The sequence below is a fragment of the Sorex araneus genome, chromosome X, assembly GCF_027595985.1.
Source record: "Sorex araneus isolate mSorAra2 chromosome X, mSorAra2.pri, whole genome shotgun sequence".
In the NCBI taxonomy this organism is placed as follows: Eukaryota; Metazoa; Chordata; class Mammalia; order Eulipotyphla; family Soricidae; genus Sorex; species Sorex araneus.
In genome coordinates this window covers 367,814,895-367,835,123 of record NC_073313.1, presented here as the reverse complement: position 1 = coordinate 367,835,123, position 20,229 = coordinate 367,814,895, and the positions used below count along the sequence as shown (strand labels likewise).

At 52.8% G+C, this 20,229-nt stretch overlaps 1 protein-coding gene across 1 annotated transcript in view; it reads right to left on the bottom strand.

Moving 5' to 3' along the window:
- LTBP1 (latent transforming growth factor beta binding protein 1) overlaps positions 1-20,229 on the bottom strand; it is a 259,047-nt gene that overhangs the window by 74,707 nt on the left and 164,111 nt on the right. The window contains exons 11-18 of the mRNA XM_055120644.1: positions 16,404-16,571; positions 13,859-13,927; positions 11,761-11,783; positions 9,354-9,453; positions 8,764-8,862; positions 2,856-2,981; positions 2,328-2,453; positions 1,801-1,923 (exon numbers count right to left, since the gene is read on the bottom strand). Of these exons, the coding sequence (XP_054976619.1) occupies positions 1,801-1,923; positions 2,328-2,453; positions 2,856-2,981; positions 8,764-8,862; positions 9,354-9,453; positions 11,761-11,783; positions 13,859-13,927; positions 16,404-16,571 (834 nt within the window). The remainder of the gene's footprint in view (positions 1-1,800; positions 1,924-2,327; positions 2,454-2,855; positions 2,982-8,763; positions 8,863-9,353; positions 9,454-11,760; positions 11,784-13,858; positions 13,928-16,403; positions 16,572-20,229) is intronic.

Below are 20,229 nucleotides of genomic sequence, written 5' to 3'. Positions count from 1 at the left end.
GAGGAGTGAGGTGGTGGGAAGGTGACAGGGGCGTCGGCGAGGCACGGCTGCCACGACTCCGAAGCGGGAAGAGCGAGCCATGGCCCCACGGTTTTATTTATTTGGGAGGGACGGGCTTGGGGGCCACACCTGGTATGATCAGGGGCTGGTCCTGGCTCTGCTCAGGGGTCACTCCAGGCAGAACCCAGGGGCCCAAAGCCGGGCAGGCCTCAGCTGAGCCCACCCGGCGCCCCTCCACAGTTGGGAAGGAACAGACCTGCCTCGGTCCCCTCTGCAACAAGCCGCATGCTTCTCCCTCTGGAGGCCAATCCCGAATTCAAGTGGGGAGATCTTAGTGTCTAAGACCCCCGCAAAATAAATAGGTGTAAAGTCTCTCTCTCCTGCTTGACACAGACACGGAGCTGCAGGCAGGGGGCGGGAAAGCAGGAGCACTGGAGGAAGGAGAGGCTAACACAGAGGGGTGACTGATCATCATCGTTCTGGCGGCTTCTGAAAACGCCATCTCCCACTCCCTCCCTGGGCGAGTATGGAGAAGGGGCCCAGAGCTGACAACAGAAAGCGGTTTCTCACAGGGCAGAAGTGCTGGGACTTCTCCAGAAAGATGAGTCTGGGGCCGGAGAGCCAGTACAGGGTACAGCGGGGCGCTGGCCTGGCACACTGCCAGTCCAGGGTCCGTCCTCGGCACTCCATATGGTCCCCTGAGCCTGTCCAGGCGTGATCCCTGAGCACAGTGCCAGGAGTAAGCTTTGAGCACAGGGGGGTGTGGCTCAAATCCCCAAGCACCCCTTTCCCACCAGGAAAAAAATAAAAAGAAAGAAAGAGGAAAAAAAGGAAAAAAGTTACATCTTACTGGTTTAATTTTCCAAAGAGCACTGCATTTTTCTCTGGATGAGACTCGTGTGTGTGTGTGTGTGTGTGTGTGTGTGTGCATGTGTGTGTACATGTGCGTGCATATGCTTATTGTGCGAGCATGTGCACATGTGTGTGCATGTGTGTGTATGTGTGGACAGTGTGATGGAGAAGGGCCTGGAGAGGGCTCTGTGCAGTAACTCCGGGGCAACGCCCAGCAGCCCGATGCGACAGCCCGGACTTCCTGTCCCCTCTCGGAACTACCTTCCCGGCAGGAGGCGGAGGCAAGTGAGCGTGTCTGTCACCTGTCGGGGAGCGCACACAGCTGAGCCGGCAGCCCCCAGGGATCCGGTACAGACAAAAGCCGGAAACAGCCAGTTGTGTGGCTCCTGCTTTCCCCAGGAAGGGAAGTGTGTGTTACTGATGACAGTGACAGTGATATTTTATAATATAATTATGTGATAACGGTATCACTATATCATTGTCATCGACTTGCTCGAGCGGGCACCAGTAACGTCTCCATTGTGAGACTTGTGACTGTTTTTGACATATCAAATACACCACGGGGAGCTTGCCAGGCTCTGCCGTGCATGTGGGATACTCTTGGTAGCTTGCCGGGCTCTCTGAGAGGAACGGAGGAATCGAACCCAGATCAGCCTCGTGTAAGGCAAACACCTTACCTGCTGTGCTATTGCTCCAGCCCATAATTATGTGATGTGTATAAAATATAATATATATTATATAGTATATATCCACCATGTTATGTATATTAAGATGAGGGGTCCTAGCAGTGGAGGGGGGAAAGGTCTGAACCCCTAGAGAACCCCCGTTACACTGTGTTTTGCCCCTGATGAGCTGCGTCCAAGCCAGAACTGAACATGTGCACCCCCTTGCCTGCCACGTGCCCGCACACCTCGGGCCCCCAGCTCCGGGCGAGCAGGCGGGACTTACCTTCACAGCGGCCTCCCCTGGTCATGCGGTAGCCACTGTCGCAGTGCTCACAGCGGAAGGCACCCACCGTGTTGACACAGTGGCCTGTCCCGCACACCTGCGGCCGTCGGCACTCGTCCACGTCTGTGGGCAGAGAACACGCTGAGGGCCAGGCCCCAGCAGTCCCCGTGGCCCCTGGCCCCAGGCCGCCCGTCTCAATGGGGCACGCGGGAAGCAGGAGGTGCGTGCCCCGAGCAGGCCACGGGAGCTGGCTCGGGCCATCTCCGCACTTACTTTTTCTTTTTGAGTCACACGCGGATACGCTCAGGGGTTCCTCCTGACTCTGCACTCGGGGATTACTCCTGGCAGTGCTCAGGGGATTGATCCCGGGTTGGCCACGTGCCAGGCAAACGCCCTCCCCGCAGGACTGTCGCCCTGGCCTTATCTCTGTCCTTTCTTTGACGGTGGCGGGGAAAGGCCCTGTCTGTCCCCCGGTTCCTCTGGGCGGTGCTGGGAGCAGGGGGACCCAGCCTGGAGAGGCGCCTTACCGATGCAGTGGGTGCCCTCCTCGTTGGCCATGAAGCCCGCCGGGCAGATGCACAGGAAGCTGCCCTCCGTGTTCTCGCAGCGGCCGTGGGAGCAGAGGTTCGGCACCTGCGCGCACTCGTCGATATCTGGGGGAAGCCGGGAAGGCAGGGTCAGGCCGCCGTCACGCCAACGCTCATGCTGCCCACTTGCTGGGAAAGTGCCACCGGGCTCCCCCAGGGCCCCCCAGGCCAAGTGAGCAAGTGTTATGGGAGCATCTGTTCCCACGGTGGCTAAAGGGGAAAACAGTCCAACTCTGCAGCCGTTTGAAAGTGATCATCTGGGGCTGGAGCAATAGCACAGCGGGTACGGCATTTGCCTTTCACGCACCGACCTGGGTTCGAATCCCAGCATCCCATATGGTCCCCTGAGCACCGCCAGGAGTAATTCCTGAGTGCATGAGCCAGGAGTAAGCCCTGTGCATTGCCGGGTGTGACCCAAAAACCAAAAAAAAAAAAAAAAATTTGAAAGTGATCATCAATGCCTCTTACCTACACATTTTCTCAGCTGGTCACTGAATGCATAGCCCTTGTAGCAAATGCAGGTATACCTCACTGGAAGGTTGACGCAGTGCCCAGCTCCACAGATATTGGGGTTCACAGTACATTCATTGATTTCTTTCCAGAGGAGACAGAAAAAAAAAAGACATAAACGAAGATTTCTTGACACTTGTAAATTACTAGTTTTCTGACTTGCAGTAATGATGCAGCAATACACAAAGGTAGTCTCTAAAATAAAGTATAAGTTCACTTGATGTCCTAGCTGATTGACCAGTAAGAATTAATTTCCAGTGAGGAGGAATTTCTAATGAAACAACTTCTACAATGAAGAACAGGTAGGTGGTGAGGAAGGGGCCAGGAAGGAGAAGCTGTAGGAGATCAATTCCCCCAACTGCTCTCGGGCTGGAGGCTGTGTCCATCTACCTGAGTTGATCTGAGACGATGGCCTTCGAGTTACCGTGTGGTTTCCCATATGAGAAATATATGGTCAGTCTCTGTTTGTCAGTAGCCCAAATTTAGGTTTCAACAAATACACCCAGCCTCCTCCAGAGTGTCTCAGTAATACTCCCCAAAGGGTCGCCACTCCTAATGCAAGTGAAACTTCCGGTTTCATGTGCTCCTAACTTGCCGATTCCAGCGGGGGTGGATTCTGTTTGCGCCGGTGAGGTGCAGTCTTCCAAGCTTTCTCCCCTAAACTCTTCTTTCCCCTTGATGTCCTAGGGATCCCTGCTTGAGGCACTTCCCGAAAGCTGAGCGGATTAGCGCTCACACATGTGGCGGTAGAGCCGTCACAGGAATCCAAGGTGGGAAAGTATTAATAACCATTAATTGCGGTTATTAATAAGAGCTTAATAACCCCCAAAGGCCTGGGGATCAAAGGTGTAATCAGAGAGTGTAACCAACTCTGAGTGTGAGGTTCACGGGCAAGGACCTAGATAATGCCTGCAGTCCAACTCCGGCTACATTTTCAGTGCTCAATACAAGTTTGCCATCATAATTACAATGGTTCCCTTGAAGTCATTTAGGAAAGCATAACTAAAGAAAAACATGTTTATGGCAATGCTGCTGTGAGTTGTTGCACTGGCATGTTGAAGAACCATACATTTACAAATCCTTTCTCTTTGTGACCCAACCTACGCTAGCCCAGTGCCAGAAAGCTAGAGCTGTTTTTGTAACTTCTTATAGAAAGAACTTTTAAAAATGTCAAAAAAAATATGGACAAACGAGCTTGCTTAAACTTAAGTGACTAGCAATAATACAAAGCAAAAAAGGGAGGTTGTACACAATGACACAAAACATTCACAGAACAGGAAAATACCTCTTAGTTAAATACAGTCGGGCGCTACGTGTCAGGTACAGGTTCAAGTACGGATACACAGATGAAAAGGAAGGTGGGGCAGAAATAGAACCCCAGGGTGCCAATTAAGAGTGTGCGTATAATTTTCACACTTGTCTGTACTGGTCAAAATATCCACAGTAAGCATGTATTACCACCTTGATAGTCACGAAGTCTTCCATTGGAAAAGTGCCATTTCTACACGCCACAAAAGACCGGAGGTAAAGGGTGACCTTCTGTAGGTCACACAATCTCACTAGCAATCTCGCTGTCTTATTGTACAGAGGCACTTCTTTGAGTTCTGGTGCTCCATGCTAGTTTTCCATGAACTTCTTGACCTTCCTTTATATTTTCTCCACCGTGTTCTCTTTGTTTCTTAGGGCCACACCCAGCAGTGCTTGGGGGTGCTCCCCTCTGGTGCTCAGGGGAACCATGACTGCTGATGACCATTCCTCAGAGCTATGCAGGCTCCCCTCTGAGTTTACCTCCCCTACCATTTGCTTCAAACTGACAAGGCAGTGTAATCACATCTGCAAAAACTAAAATCTGAAGATGCGTCTCCTAGGGATAGGACATCAGAGAGGATCCTAGGCTGTAAATACTGGGATTTCCTGCAAGGCCAGTTCAGCATTCACTCTACCAGCTGTGCACATGCCAGCGTGCAGATTACCAAGTGCCTGTCAATCATTTATGAGGCAGACCTTCAGAAAGATCTTTTAACAGAGGCAAATGAAAGTCTTCAAAAATATGGGAGCAAATGACATTTACTCCTAAATCATACTGTGCCAACCTATTCGAACTATTCGCTGACTCAAAATCGGAAGAGTTTTAACATGATAACATCTTAATCTTTGAAAATGAGTACCATGGCTTTTCCTCCTAACATCTTAAGTAAGGTAAAGGAGGAGAGTTTTATGTGTGAGAAGATCTGAGGATCTTTAGTGGATAGGCGCAATTTGACAACGTGGGTGACAGTGGGTCAAGCACTTGTAATGTGTAAGAAAATGTTGCTTTGACATCACTAGAGGATACAAAAAGATTCACCCAGGAAGGAGAGGAGCGTTTATTGCAGTGGGCTTGGTCTCTTGGCATTGTTAGTCCCACTCTTACACATGTAATGGATGCATCAGCCTGACCAGGCGACCCCTTTCAGGAATCCGCCCTTCTAAGGAAGAAAGAGAAGAACTTTCCTCAACACCTTCAAGATACCCCTCTACCTACTTTCTCTTCACTGGTCATTTAAGAATTAACACCATGTAGGGTAAAATTGAACGACAGGCACACCCAGAGTCTTAAGCATGCCTGCCATCACTTCTGAGACTGTTTGCTTTCCTAGCAGATTGGAATGCCTGAGCATAAATAGTTCACAAAGAAAGATGAGGACTGTCTTGAAGAGAAGGAAAAACCTTCACTTCTCCCAAGTTCTTAAGGAGACATTATGTTCTATAGTTTTCTAAGAGGTCACGTGTAAGTATATGAATACATTCTCACAGTGACAAACCCATTTCTCGGAGCAGATGAACATGGGGTCAGCTCAAAGAGATGGCAAAGCCTCGCACAGAAGGACTCGTTCTTCTACCCCAGGGAATTCAAAGTCAATGAGAAAGTTCTGTCTTCACTTGGCTGGCTTCCAGAGTGATTCTGAGACTCTCCCGAGACACCTTCCTTCCTAATTCCCATCACCTGCTCCGTGGGCCTCCGGACAGCCCGACTCTTTCTTGCCACCCTATCTTCTGAAGCAACGACATCACCATAGGGTAGAGGACATCACTCCATGTCTTTCACAGTTCATTTAGAAGTTGGACAAATAGCCACAAGTAAGGGCCAATGGAAAAGCAAATACTATTCTAGAAACAAGGCCAATGGTGGATTCAGGAGTTTGGTATCTTTCTTTTATTTTCTAGCACTAAGTGAAAAAGAAAGCTTTTGGCAAAATAGGATGATGAGCCTGCTGACTTTCAGCGTTTTTCTTCATCCAGTGATTATGCCAAGCAAATAAATGAACAAAACCTGGAACTATTGAAAGTGTGATGATTTGACATGAGTCAAGGAGCTCGTTTGCCATCAGCACAGTTTACTGACGCTGCACTGACACGGGTGGTGGACCTCAGGGACAAAATTTTTAGAGAGGTCAATTCCAAGTTTTGGAAACGCTCTGATGAGTAAATCATTTGTCCAAAGTTGGAGCTATGAGAATTCCAAGGGTTTCTGCAAGGCAGTCTTGGAAGTCAGAGCTGTCTCCCACTGGCTGGTCCAAGGGGCTAAAGAGAGGGTTGGGGAACGCTGGAGGAAGACATGAGTTGTTAACTCACGGGAAAGTTTACATAAATGCCCTGGCCACAGACCTGCCCTGCAACGAGCATACACTGTCCCACAACAATTGAACAGATGTTTCCACTTTGTAAACATATGCCAGGGAAATAGAGACTTGGTTTTCCGATCTCTCCTTGCGCTAGCAAGACTCTATATGAGATCGAGAACATATATGCTGAAATGTTCAATTTACGTGGAAACAGTATACCTGCTACAAGTCAGCAGGTCAGCTATGAAGAGTGGAAAGCATTACACTTCCTCCCTGCAAACGTGTGACTCTTTCTGAAATGATGACATGCCGTGTGTGTCTGAGAACTCTTGAAAAAACTACTCCCAACCTCAACGTCAAAAAGATATCATCACTGAGCAATGTGGAACGGATTTCATTTATTTTAGACTCCTACTTATTATTCTAGCCCTTTCTTCAACTTAGGGGCAAAACGCATAGTGACAGTAACACTGATCTCCTCTGTGTTTCCGGGGCGGGTGGGGGGAAGCTCTGAAGAGTGCTCCCCAGATAATTGATCCACTTATGTCTTTAATCTACATTTTGGCTCTCCTAACAAACCAAGAGGAACACCTACATTTCTGATTTAAATTAAGTCTGACACAAAGCAGTCTGCGGGCTCCAGTGTGGATGACCGATGACAGTGTAGTTCCCGAAGCTGCAAACAATTATAACTCAAAACTGGGTTATTCCCCCCCCCCCCGCAGATTGTTTCAGAGGGGGCTGTCAGTGGGAGGCTGTGTGGGGAGAGAAAGCTGGTGTCACTTGCTCCCTGGGGAGGAGCGTGGCTGGTCTCTTACAGGTGCGAGCAGAGGTGAGCCCCACGTTTCTACCAAACTCCAATGAAGCTTCTCTCTAAGGACTCCTGGCTCCCCCCCCCCCCTTTATTTTTTAACACCAATATCTGGAAGGTTCAAAAACACCTTTTCTAGGGGCTGGAGCCATAGCACAGCGGGGAGGGCGTTTGCCTTGCACGCGGCCGACCCGGGTTCGATTCCCAGCATCCCGTAGAGTCCCCTGAGCACCGCCAGGAGTAATTCCTGAGTGCACGAGCCAGGAGGAACCCCTGTGCAACGCCGGGTGTGACCAAAAACCAAAAAAAACACCTTTTCTAGCCAACCCCGCCCCCCACCGGCCTCCACAAAGCTGGCTTGCAAGAAGCCCGCGAGTTGGAGTCCGCCCCCGTGGAAACGGCACAAACCCAGGACTTCCTCTTACTGCAGCAGGGGCCGGGGGCCCGGAGGGCACGGGTGGGCGACACTGCTCCGGGAGACTGGTGCCCAGCCCGCGGGGGCGACCCACCAGGTGGTCGCTGCTGGCCCGCCCGCATGGCAGCCCTGCGGGCCGTTTCCCGCGCAGACGCAGGAGGAGCGGAGCACGCATGCGCAGCCCCCCATGGGCGCCGCCATCTTGCCCTCCCTGACCTTTGACCCGCCCGCTGAGACGGATGCGGATGCTCTGGATGGCCCCCCGGGGAGCATCAGCATCCCTCCCTCGCACACCACCCCGGGAAGCGGCTGAGGCCCCCGTCCAAGACACTTGCAAAAAGCTCTTTTCCCGTTTAATTTATGTGCAATGCACAAAGCACGGAAACCTCTTGGTAGTAAAAATAAGAGGAAGTTCTACTAACAGGTTGCTGTCAGCGTAGGGTGTTTTACCGTAACTAACGTAATAAAATCGCAGGATTGCAAGGCACGCGCCTACCCACTGGACTACCGCTCCAACCCCGTGTTCCTTATTTATTCCACAGGCGTAGACTCAGGACGGTAAATATTCTCCTTTCTCACTCCCCTCTTCTTCCCTTTGTTATACCTGCTGCAATGACCAGAGGCCAACACCTGTAATTAGTGTCCCCCAGGGCTCTCCCGTTGGGTCACAGTGTTCACCCACTACAGCTGTCACGCTCTCGCACACATCTGCTCTGGCAACTGTGGATGTTGCAAGCATCCCAAACGGGGGGTGGGGGGGTGGGAGGGCTCCTGAGGGTCAAACTCTCAGCCTGGGGCTAGTAAAGCAGATACTTTGCTCCATGGTTATTTCCTGGATCTCCAAAACATTCACATCTACACAACACTGCACGGCACCACACCACAACCGACTCCTACGCGTTCTCCCGCTTTACAGTACTTAGAACATACCCCCACACGGGCCACCGCCACCGGTCCTGCCTGAGCAATCACGTAGCTGTGATATCATGGAACGGTAAACAAGACGCAAGATTCCTGTCCCAGCGGCACACGTACCTGTCACCTGCGTGGGGGCGATCACTTGGCTGGCACTGGACGTGGAGCCTTCCGGCGCGACCTCCACAGGCACGGGAGGGGATGTTTTCTCAATCACGACTGTCCGAGGAAGAAGGGGAGAAGGGAGAAAAATGAACGCCCGCCCCGCGCATGGATTCCATTTCAGAGTGGAGTGCAGCTCAGCCTGATAGACCACAGAGTTGTCGGGGAGTAAAACACTGCCACCGGTCCCGAGAGCTCCAGGGATTAACAAAGCACTGGTGGCAGTATTTAGTAGGAACATCTGAGAGCCTTCTGGAAGCCAAGAAAAACCACCCTGCATCCAAAGTGCATCCAAGAATGTTCTAAAAATACAGACTGCTCCTGACCATAGGAAAGAGTGAAAAACTAGCTTCCTGGCTACCCCGTGCTTGTAGAATGCTATGGGAATATAGTCATAGAGGTATCTGGCTTGCTTTGCACTCTCTCAGCTTCTCTTGAGAACCCAAGTGATTTCTTCAGCCCTAAATTCAAAGAAGCGGCATTGTTTTTTTTTTTTTTTTTTTGCGCTCAGGGGGCTACTGCAAAGAGCACAGGCTGACTGCAATTACCTGGAAACTGGGGCTGCAGATGAACCGTGGAAACGCCTGGAGAGAGATGGGGTTGACCAGGCTCAAGTTTGTTTTTCCCTTGATCCAAGGAAGCAATTTCCTGGATGGCATGGTAGAAAGAAAAAGAGAGAGCTGAGAGCAGGCACCACTTCTCAATGTCCACAGTAGATCGAACCTAATTCTGCCTCCCTTCCAGAGGCAACTGGACCTCACAGGGCAGGGGCCGCAGAGGCTGCACCAGAGAACTGAAAGAGGAAGTCTGTCTGTGCCAATGGACTGGCAGTTTTAGGCACACAGTGGGCCCTATCACAGCAAGGTCCCTTGGGCAAAAGCCGTGACTCAGGGGCCCACATCCAGTCTGGAACAAGGCAAAGCAAAGACACGGGGCCAAGTGCTTACGCATCCGTGGCTGCCCCAGGAAGAGGCGGCCCTGCTTTGCAGACGCTGCAATGGCTGTAGCAGGGAGTCGGGGGTAGAGCAGGCTTCTTGGCTGGCTCGCCGCAACTCTCCACACACACACACACACACACACACACACACACACACACACACACACACACTCACTCTCCAGACACGGGGAACTGTCCCGGCAGGGCCTCCTCCCGCCTCTGCCCTGTCATTCACTCTTGTCTGCTGGGCTACGAGCGAATGCAAAAGATGGAGACTCGCACCCTGCTTCCGGCACCCTGCCCCGAGCATCACAGGGACCGAACAGAGCAGGCGAATGAGGCCCCATGACCTCAGCCGCCCAAGGAGGGGCCTGTTTGCCCCGGGGTCCCCCCTTGCCCATCTCCAGCTGCTCCCTGACGCTTGCACCCTCTACAGATGCCCTCCCTGGGGTTAACAGGCAGCCTCTCTCAGCAGGCTCTCTCCTGGCCTTCAACATCACCGTCCCTGCAGTCTCTGAAACAGGGAGCCTGCCTGAGGAGTTCAGAGAAGCTCCAGGGTGGGGGCCCAGGGGCTTCCGGGTCAGGCCACAAAGCGTCCCAGGTAGCCTGTCTCAGCCAAAGTCACCTGCACCCATTCCCCCTGCACACCCTGCTCATTCCTCAGCCTGCTCATGGGGCATAATCTTTGTTCTCACCTTTTTCAGCAACGGCACACACTAGAGTGAGTGTTCTCTCTCTCTCTGTCTCTCTCTCACACACACACACACACACACACACACACACACACACTGCTATCCCTGCCTCCATTTAAAATATCACAAGGCTGCTGCAGGCATCAAGACCACTGAGGGTCTCATCCCACTCACAATTAAACACACACACACACACACACACACACACCCACCCCACATTCTCAACCCACTTTCAGGTTCTTCTTGAAAGTTGCCACGAACTCAAGTCACTCATGAAAGGGAGCAAACGGAGAGTGGAGACTTGTCAGAGGGCGGGCTGGCCGCTGACGCTTCAGCTCCTCCCCGCGTCCACCAGAACTCAAGTCAAACACCAAAGCCCGTGACTCCTGCATCACGGTTCCTGGGGCTTGCAGTGCCCGGGCTGTGACTCACGGGGAGTGCACTGCTGATAGCTCCTTCGGGGGCCAACAGAAAACAGTGTTTCTCCCTGGCAGGTGCCAGCCCTCTCTCAAATCACACTTGCTCTTTGTCTAGACTCTTGAGTGCGGATGTTATTCTCCCCTAGGTTTACAAGCTAAAGATCTTCTCGAGTATGGAGATAATTTATATCCACGTCCCCGCACTGATGTCCACTGAACGTTCTTGCCGGCACACATAAATAAACATTTTAAGGGGACCCCCATTTTCATGCTCTCATTAAATGAAGAACCAGAGCCAGACTGGGAGAAGTCGAGGTATTATCTACATGGGCTTTGGAGCCAGCAAGTATCTGCATGTCATCCATGCACAGCTCAGAGCTCAGAGTCTACTTCACGTCACAGTACCAAGCGGCAAAGAAACATGCCTGTGAGCTCCCCCCAAGGCAAATGTCATGGCAGTCGGCTGTGTGTGGCGAGGGGGTGACTGTGCTCTGACTCTAGTTCTGTCAGGCCTGTGTGCGCTATCTGAGCTGAATGAAACAGCACTTCTCTCGTAAGTCTACAGGGTGAATGCTGTATCGAGTCCTGTCAGGACACGGCGCGCTGCTGGCTAGGAGCTGATTCCTTCCCTTCTGCTTCAGCCCCTATCTCCCGCTCCTCTCCCTGCTTCTGCTCACTAGGCCTCAAGTCCCGGGAGAAGCAGACGCCTCTTGCTGGCTCCGGAGAGTTCTGGCTGTGGAGTGCTGCTCCTCCGTCTCCTCCCGTGAGCACGACTATTTCCGACCCCTCCCTCCCGCCATGATACGTGATGGACACCCTTACTACAGTTCCGTCTATGAACAGCCCAGGACTCCAGAGCAAAATCATAGCAGGTTGTAAAAAAAAATGCAAAGGATGAGTCAATTACCTTCTCAGAGGGTATAGTAGCCACTAAAAACAGAAAAGAAAGAAGAACCGTTAGTGCAATTGAGAACAATCGATTCCTGAAGATTTCAATGTTTAGTAAGCAACCAACTGTGCCTTTCTCCCCAGAGGAGTGAGTGGAAAGGGGTCCAATGCAGAGAGCTGGCCCCGTGGGGAGTCTGGGGGGTGACTGATGCGGGGGGGGGGGGGTGCGGGGACTGGTTCTGGGGTGGGGGAGGGGGGACTTCTCAATCACAGCGGCCCCAGGGCCCACAGAGTTCTCTCCAACTCTCCTTAACATTTTCTGTCACCTTAGTTGGTGGCTAGTAATTTTGTAACCCCCCCCGCCCCCTCCCCCACCGCATCCTCCAGATTAACCCTCTTGTGCACTGGGCACTGACTTATCTTTCAGGTAACTGGGACCGTCTGTCACACTTCATCACACACACGCTAAAGGACACCATCCCCTCCTTCAGCCTTAGCAGAGCCCGCCCCCTGACACCTACAACTCTCATCCGCTGAAGGCAGGATGCGTGTCAACTAGAATTATGTGGGGGGAAAACCCAAGTTTGTGGGATTCAAGGCGAGATCAACACTGAATGTTGGAGCAAATGACATAGCCCACCCTGGCCGGCCGTGGCAGGATGGGGACTCCGGGTCTCGGAGGGCCGCTGGCCTCTCAGTCACCAGCACTTAGTACCAGCTCTCAAGTCTCAGGACGGCCACTCACTGGGATTCCCCTGAGGAGCTGATGCTCCAGAGGCAGCCTGGGGTCATGCGCGCCCCGGCTACCGGCTGAACTATCTCGCTGCTTCAGCATTCTCGCAGGGGGACAGACATGCCGCAGCCCATCCGCCTCGCACGTGCCGCGGCCCTCTCTGGACGGGACGTGGAGCAGGACCGCCCGCACTGCCCGTGTAAGGGACGCGCATTCTCAAATGTGTCAGTGCGTCGTGCCACGCGTATGACGAGCACAGCCGCCTCGCGGCAAGGCCCCGGTGGCTCAAGGGACCAAGAACACGGGGAGCTCTGCAAGAGACATCCCCCCTGGGGGAGACTCTCAGGCCCACAGTGCTCCATGAACCGGGGCCCGATCTCTCCTCTCAAAACCCCGCTGTGGACACTGTGCATTCTGACGGGAGAGTGCCCTGGGGGGCCAGCAAGGAGCCTGAGAGAAGCAGCAGGAGCCCACTCTAATCTGGGTCTGGGTGAGCATTCCTGTGCAACTGTGTTCCTGTCCTTAAGTACTGGCAGTGGGGGGTTGGGGCTACTTTGCAAACGCCAGAGAGCAAGTCCCGCAGGGCCCCGAGAGGGGGAGGGTCTAGCCCCTTCCACGCACAAAGGTGCCCTGTGGTGCCATGACACGCCCTCCCTGTAGGACAGCTTCCAACTGGCACTGCCCTCGAGCGCCCACTCCCCTCGACAGGGAATGGGATGACCGTCTAGCGCAGCGGTTTTGCCCCGTCTCAACCTGAAGACAGGTGCCAGCTCGCAGGTTAGGGAGCCCTGCTCAATGCACTCTCGGCCTTCCCCTTTCTGCCTTCCAGTCTGCCGGCTACTGCTCACAGCTGGGATTCGTCCTCACGACGGTGGGGCTGGTGCTCTAACCCTCTCGAGCTTGAACTCCACTAGGTGCCCAGTGAGCTACAAAATGGCCTTCTAGGTACAGAAATGAATCCAGGCTGTTCAGCGAATGATCTAACACACACACACACACACACACACACACACACACACACACACACACACACAGAGTGGCCCCCAAACAGCTAGACAATGTCTCGAGATGGCCAATAGAATACCCGTGTCTAGGGGTATATAAGTCCCCGGCAAAAACTCTCCACTAAAGGCCGTACTGTCTCCCCTCGGGGATGTTTGGGGACACGTGGACACTTCGGGAGGAAATCCTGGAGGGGACTAACGGCACATAGCAGTCAGGGACCAGGGGTGCCACCCACAACCCCCAGAGCAGACGCCATAACCAAGAGTCATCCTGGAATGACAACCGTGCCAAGGATTCACATGCAAGTTCCAGAAACGTCCAAAGAGGGAACTGAGGCACATGAGCCTGGTGGTCAGAGCCGCCACCCTCCCCCACTCACCTTCCTGCTCTGCCAGGCCTTGCCCACGCTCCTGGGGGAAGCTGAGGGCCTCCACGTGCTCTTCCTTGGCTGGGAGAGGTGGAGGATGGGTACTTTTAGCAACGGGATGAGTGTTCTTTGGCTTGACAAATACAAGTCCTTTACCTACATGGTGATGGATTGGCCTGCGTCTGTGTACGCCAGAAACCGTATAACCCATTCCACCAGGACAGATTTCCTTAAAAGCCGCTAGATTTGGGATGGGAAAATAGGCCTTTTAAAAACCTAAAAAGTGCAAACTTATACAGAGGAAAAGAGCACGATGAATATGTCTTAATCAATCATAACTAATAGAGTCACATTCACAAACCCAAAAACAGATGCACAATGCTTGCATTTCTGGTAAATGAACATATTTACTGAAAGAGAAATCAACCATTTCCCTTAGTAAGCATTTCCCACCTGTTAATTCCTCACCATACCCAACCAGAATGTATATGTCTATAGACACACACACACAAACACATATATATCAGCAATAAATTAGGAGACTATCTAGTACTTAATATCATATATCACATTATGCATTATACAACACATTTAATATATTCGATTTTTATATAGCAAGGATTCTCTATGTATAACATAACACATATTTCTGTAACATCAGCTGAGTCAGACTTTTTCCTTTTCTCGGTGCTTTCTTTCATTATCAACAAAAAACTCAATAGTATCCCATTAAGTTAGATGATTGGCAATAAAACTGAAAAATAAAATCTACTCTTTAGGGAAATGGGGTCCTGAAAGCTTCGTCATGGTGTTCCCCTTGGAACAATTCCAGGGGCTCAGCAAAAAGCAGGTGTCTGCTACAGGGGAAGGTAAGAAGGGCTAGAAGAGGGGAATGTTTGGGAGGGGAAAGTTCCCAGGACAGGGAGAAGGACTCCAGTCATGTTAGAGCTCCCGGGACTGAGAGACCGCCAACAAGACAAAGGAAACAGGCCCAACCGAGGCCGTCCTTTCTCGGACAAGAGGGCCAAGGAGTTATCACCTGCCCAAATGGGTGAGGCCAGCACGCAGGAGAGATTGGGGGCACAGGGAAAGCTCTGCTCGTCGGGAAAGTGATCCTGGAGGCCGGAGATAATAAGAGTTGGCGCAGGTGAAGGGGAAGGACTAGGAAGGCAAGGGGGCGTGTGGCCCGGGAGGGGACAGCCCCTCCATCCTGGGAGTTGGCGTTGGCCGAGGTTCATCAACGCCAGGCACACGGAGTTCTGGGGAACTTGTATTTCTACTTCTAAACCTCACAGAAGAACGAGCCTTTTCTCCTGCTACTGAACAAGAGATCTTCTATTGAATGCCCTGGTCTGAAATGAGTCCTCCATAAAAAGGAAGCGCTCAAATATTCCTTACAGCAGGCCAAGCATTGCTTTTCTAGGGAGTTGGAACAGTGGAGGTTCATTCTGTGTTTCACTATGTGGAAACGCAGCTCTTCCTTGAAGGAATGGATGTTTCCAGAAGGAAGTATATTTTTCTAGCAAGCATCTGAAATAGCAACAAACTGCTAGCTTTATAAAAATCTCCGCATTAACCGAAGATTGGTTAAATGCAGAAACGTTTATCTTCAAATTGTTTTCGTGATATTTACCCTCTTGATGTATGAACAGCACAAAAGCACTCGAAATGGGCCATAGAGAGGATTATATCTATGGATCACAAAGACTGGACTCTGTAGATGATTCATTTTTCGTTGTGAATGTGTCTGATTCCAGCGGAAGAGACGGGGCCTCCCGGAGCTGCCCTACGCTGTCCTGCCTGGGCAGAGCCAGAGGCGTGATGCCCGGCTGCCCCTTGGTCAGCCCTTTCCCCCGTCTCCGCTAGCGGAGGAAGACGGAGCTTCGCAATCGGGAAGTACAGGCACAGCTGTAGGCCACGACGTTAGGACCGTCAGAGGCAGTGTGACAGGCCGTGCAGGTTGGGTCTTACTAAGCAAGCACGGGGACAGAGCCTTGCACGTTCCTCCAGACGGGGTGTTGGTGCCTGACAAACTCACATGCTGCCTTTGGGGGGGCGGGCTTCTCTCTCCCGAGTCACTGTGTGGGCTGCGGGGGAGGTGGGTGACCCGGGTGGGCTGAGGCCGTTGCAGACACGTACACCCTACTCTTCCCGAGCATGAAGCCCACGGGCTACCCAACTTCAGGCCCACCAACTCCGAACCCTCTGCATCCCTGGACACGCTCAGGACTGTGGGCCTTTGAAGGCTATAACGCTGCGAACACAGCGGCAGGCGTGAAGATGCGTCCCCTCCGGGGCTGGCAGCAGAGCGACTGGGAAGGGGAACGGTCCCCGCGGGGCACTGGTCCCTGAGCATGCCAGAGAAGGCCAGCTCTCCTGCGAGCGGGGGACGGAACCTTCCCGAACCTTCCCAAGGAAGCCAGGGCTGACCCAGGCAGCAGGCTGTGTTTGTCACGGGTCCCACGGATGGCCGTGTGTCCCCGTCCACACCGACTGTCCCCCTAGACGCCACGTGTAAAGGCCCCGGCGCTGACTCGCGTGGCCGGGCGGGCCTTACCTGTGCCTGGCGGGGGGCATTTCTCACAGTGGGGGCCCCAGGCCTTGCCCACGCTACAACAGCAGAGCTGCTTGGTGAGGTGCACAGACAGAGGGTGCAGACACTGCCTCCCGGAACTGACCAGCCGGTAGCAAGGCCCCTTCTCCTCCGAGATCACGGGCGGTTCCGCTGCAGGAGAGAGAAGATCGACGTCTCTGAGAAGGGACCGAATCCACTTTTCATGCAACGGGGCGGGGGAGGGGCACCACCCGGACAGACGGGGTCTGAGACCCTTCTGCCAGCCTGTCTACACTTCGGGTGCCCCCTTCCTGCTGGTGGGGAACTGAGTGACCACAGCAGACCGTCCCCCGTGCCCCAGCCCGTCCACCCTTGTGCACCCTGCACAAGGTCCGGAAGACGCTGCCAAGGCAGAGGTTCTGCTCAGAGCGAGGCTCGCGCTGGGGTTTCCCCTCCGCGTTTCGGAGCTGAGGCGCCCAGAAGCCGGAACAACAGGCTGGAGGGCAGCTCTTCCTGGTGGAGGCCCAGGGCGGCTCCCGGCACCCCAGGAAGGCCCCCTCGCCCCCCAAAAGGGACGGATACAGCCTTCGAAGCACGCGTTTTCTATGTAAATGGGGGTGGAGAACCTCCTCGAAGAATCAGCTCCAGCCCAAAGGGCTGGACAGAACGGACCTGGCGCCCCCCATCAGCAAAGGCTCTTTGTGAGACGCAAGCATGAAAGTCTGCAAGTCTGTGACTGCACCTCACGGGGATTCATTAACATAAAATAATGAACATAAAATAAATGAACATAAAATAAATAAATTAATTAAAAGCTCTGCTCTCTCGGTCTGGATGGTACTTTCGCCTCTTGGCCTGCCTCTGACCCACTCCGCAGATCCCGCCTCTCCTTTCTGCTCGATCCAGAAGGGTCTTCTGACCGAAGACAGCCCCCGTCCCTGGCCACCCCGAGAAACGGCCACATGAAATCATGGAGCTGGAGCTCCGGACTAGGGCAAAGGTTTTCACCAGAGACCCTGGTCCCCGACCCGGCCCCCCCCCCCCCCCCGTGACGTCTGACCGAGATGGTTCATTTCAGGGGTCAGCATTCCCCAGAGAGTTGCTCTACGGCAGGTTTCCCAGGTCACTGTCAAATTATTATTGTTTTCTGGGGCTGGAGTGATAGCACAACGGGTAGGGCGTTTGCCTTGCATGTGGCTGACCCAGGTTCGATTCCCAGCATCCCATATGGTCCCCTGAGCACCTCCAGGAGTGATTCCTGAGTGCAGAGCCAGGAGGAACCTCTGAGCATCGCCGGGTGTGACCCAAAAAGAAAAAAATGTATAAAAAATACAAAATTATTATTGTTTTCTTTACATGAAATTTGCATGGCGACCAGCAGACTAGGAGCAAAGCAGGTTTCACTGCAGGGTGTGGTGGACACCGGGGGACAGCTGGTCTGGCCCAGAACGCTGCGGGCACCGTCCTGCCTGCCACTGTCCTTGTCCCTGGTCCCCGTCCATCTGAGACTTGGCTTAGCGACTCCACAGTCCTGAGTCAAGGTTTTCTACCAGGCAGGAGGCTCCCTGCACCCACCCACACCTGCACTAAGGGGTTCCTTCAGCTTCGCCTGACCGTCAGATTGAGCTCCATGCCTTCCTCATTTGGAGACGCAAGAGCAATAGACAGATGAAAAGTACCAAAGGCCAACTGAGTAGGAAGGAGGCACAAGGCACCAGCCGGCCGTCTGCTATTTGTGGTAAGAAAGGTGAAGTGCCCCGATTCTCTCAAGGACACTGGGACTCCAAATAATTACCAGGGGGCAAGGCGGGGGTTGGGGGGGGAGTTTTAGCAAAGGGAAGAGAGTAATCAGCCGGGTTATTTGGGGAAGTTATTCGGAGATGGGGGCAGAGAGCAGAGAGCTTTCTAGAACCTCAAAACATACACAGCATGCCTAGTCAAAGAAGTTTTTGTGGTTTCGTTTTTTTCTCCTGTCGGACTGACTTTTGAAAGTAGCTAGGAGAGATCAAATCCCACGGAGCGAAAGCTTTTACAAACCAATCTGGAGAGCGTGGTTATCACCCGGGGAGGACAGTCTGTCCCTGGGGTGGTTGGGCCTCAGCCCAGCCGCGTCTGTGTGTGTGCGTGCGCGAGGGTGTTTTGTCTGCAGAGTGTATAATCTTAGACGCATATACACAGTCCTCTCTCGTATAATCGGCACGCAAAACATTTTGCTCCAAAATCCCTGCTCCAAACTGTTTGGAACCTACAACACAGGTTTCCATAGAAACCACGTCCCAGCCGCTCCTAAGAGCATTTGAGCGCATGGCTGGGATTAATTATAATACTAATCGCATTAATGTGAGTGTGAGATCCCAGAAACAAGGGCCCTTCAGAGGCCCCAAATCCTCAATTTTGGCAAACTGGCCCTGACTCCCCCCTCACCCCCCCCCTACTTCTTTCCCTCCACTCCCGGCCTGTGTCTCCCTCCACCTGACAGACCTCGGCAGTGACACTGTCTCAGGCTTCGTCCCCAAGAATCTGGGGCTGGCACCGACAGCCAAGCCCCCCTGGGCAACTGAGGAAATCACCCACCCTGCCCACTCCCCACTCGAACAAAAACTCTCAACCAGCAATTTGTTGTTTCAAGGGATGCGTGAGAGAGAATCAGATCGTGCTGCCTGTTTGTTCAAGTGAGACTGTTGACACGTCATGCATTGCGTGCGTCACACACACACACACACACATCATTTAGGTATTTCATCATCTGAAGAACCAGGACCCATGTTCTGCAAGCCAATTTCCCCTGAACATCTTAGCCTGGGAGGCCTGGTTCATCCGTGCTGGTCATCTCCTCAGGGCATCTGGCCGCGGTGTCCTTCCCCTGACGGCCTCCAGGCCACGTCCAGGGGAGTGTGAGAGAATCAAGGCCTCAGAGAGGCCACGGCAAGTCAAGCTCTGTCCTCAACACTGTGCCTCATCTCCAGAGCAGAAAAGAACAAGAAACGGAACATCCACCAAGACGGAAGCGAGCATCCATCATTAGTGTTTCCTTCCTTCCTTCCTTCCTTCCTTCCTTCCTTCCTTCCTTCCTTCCTTCCTTCCTTCCTTCCTTCCTTCCTTCCTTCCTTCCTTCCTTCCTTCCTTCCTTCCTCCCTCCCTCCCTTCCTACCTTCCTCATTCCCCTTTCTTTTTTCTTTCTTTCTTCTTCCCTTCTTTCTTTCTCTCCCCTCCCTCCCTCCCTCCCTTCCTCCCTTCTTCCTTCCTTTCTTTCCTCCTTCCTTCCTTCCTTCCTTCCTTCCTTCCTTCCTTCCTTCCTTCCTTCCTTCCTACCTTCCTCATTCCCCTTTCTTTTTTCTTTCTTTCTTCTTCCCTTCTTTCTTTCTCTCCCCTCCCTCCCTCCCTCCCTTCCTCCCTTCTTCCTTCCTTTCTTTCCTCCTTCCTTCCTTCCTTCCTTCCTTCCTTCCTTCCTTCCTTCCTTCCTTCCTTCCTTCCTTCCTACCTTCCTCATTCCCCTTTCTTTTTTCTTTCTTTCTTCTTCCCTTCTTTCTTTCTCTCCCCTCCCTCCCTCCATTCCTCCCTTCTTCCTTCCTTTCGTTCCTTCGTTCCTTCGTTCCTTCCTTCCTTCCTTCCTCCCTCCTTCCCTTCCTTCCTTCCTTTCTCATTCCCCTTTCTTTTTTCTCTTTCTTCTTCCCTTTCTCTCCCTTCCCTCCCTCTCTCCCTCCCTTCCTCCCTTCTTCCTTCCTTTCTTTCCTCCTTCCTTCCTTCCTTCCTTCCTTCCTCTTCCCTTCCTTCCTTCCTTTCTCATTCCCCTTTCTTTTTTCTCTTTCTTCTTCCCTTTCTCTCCCTT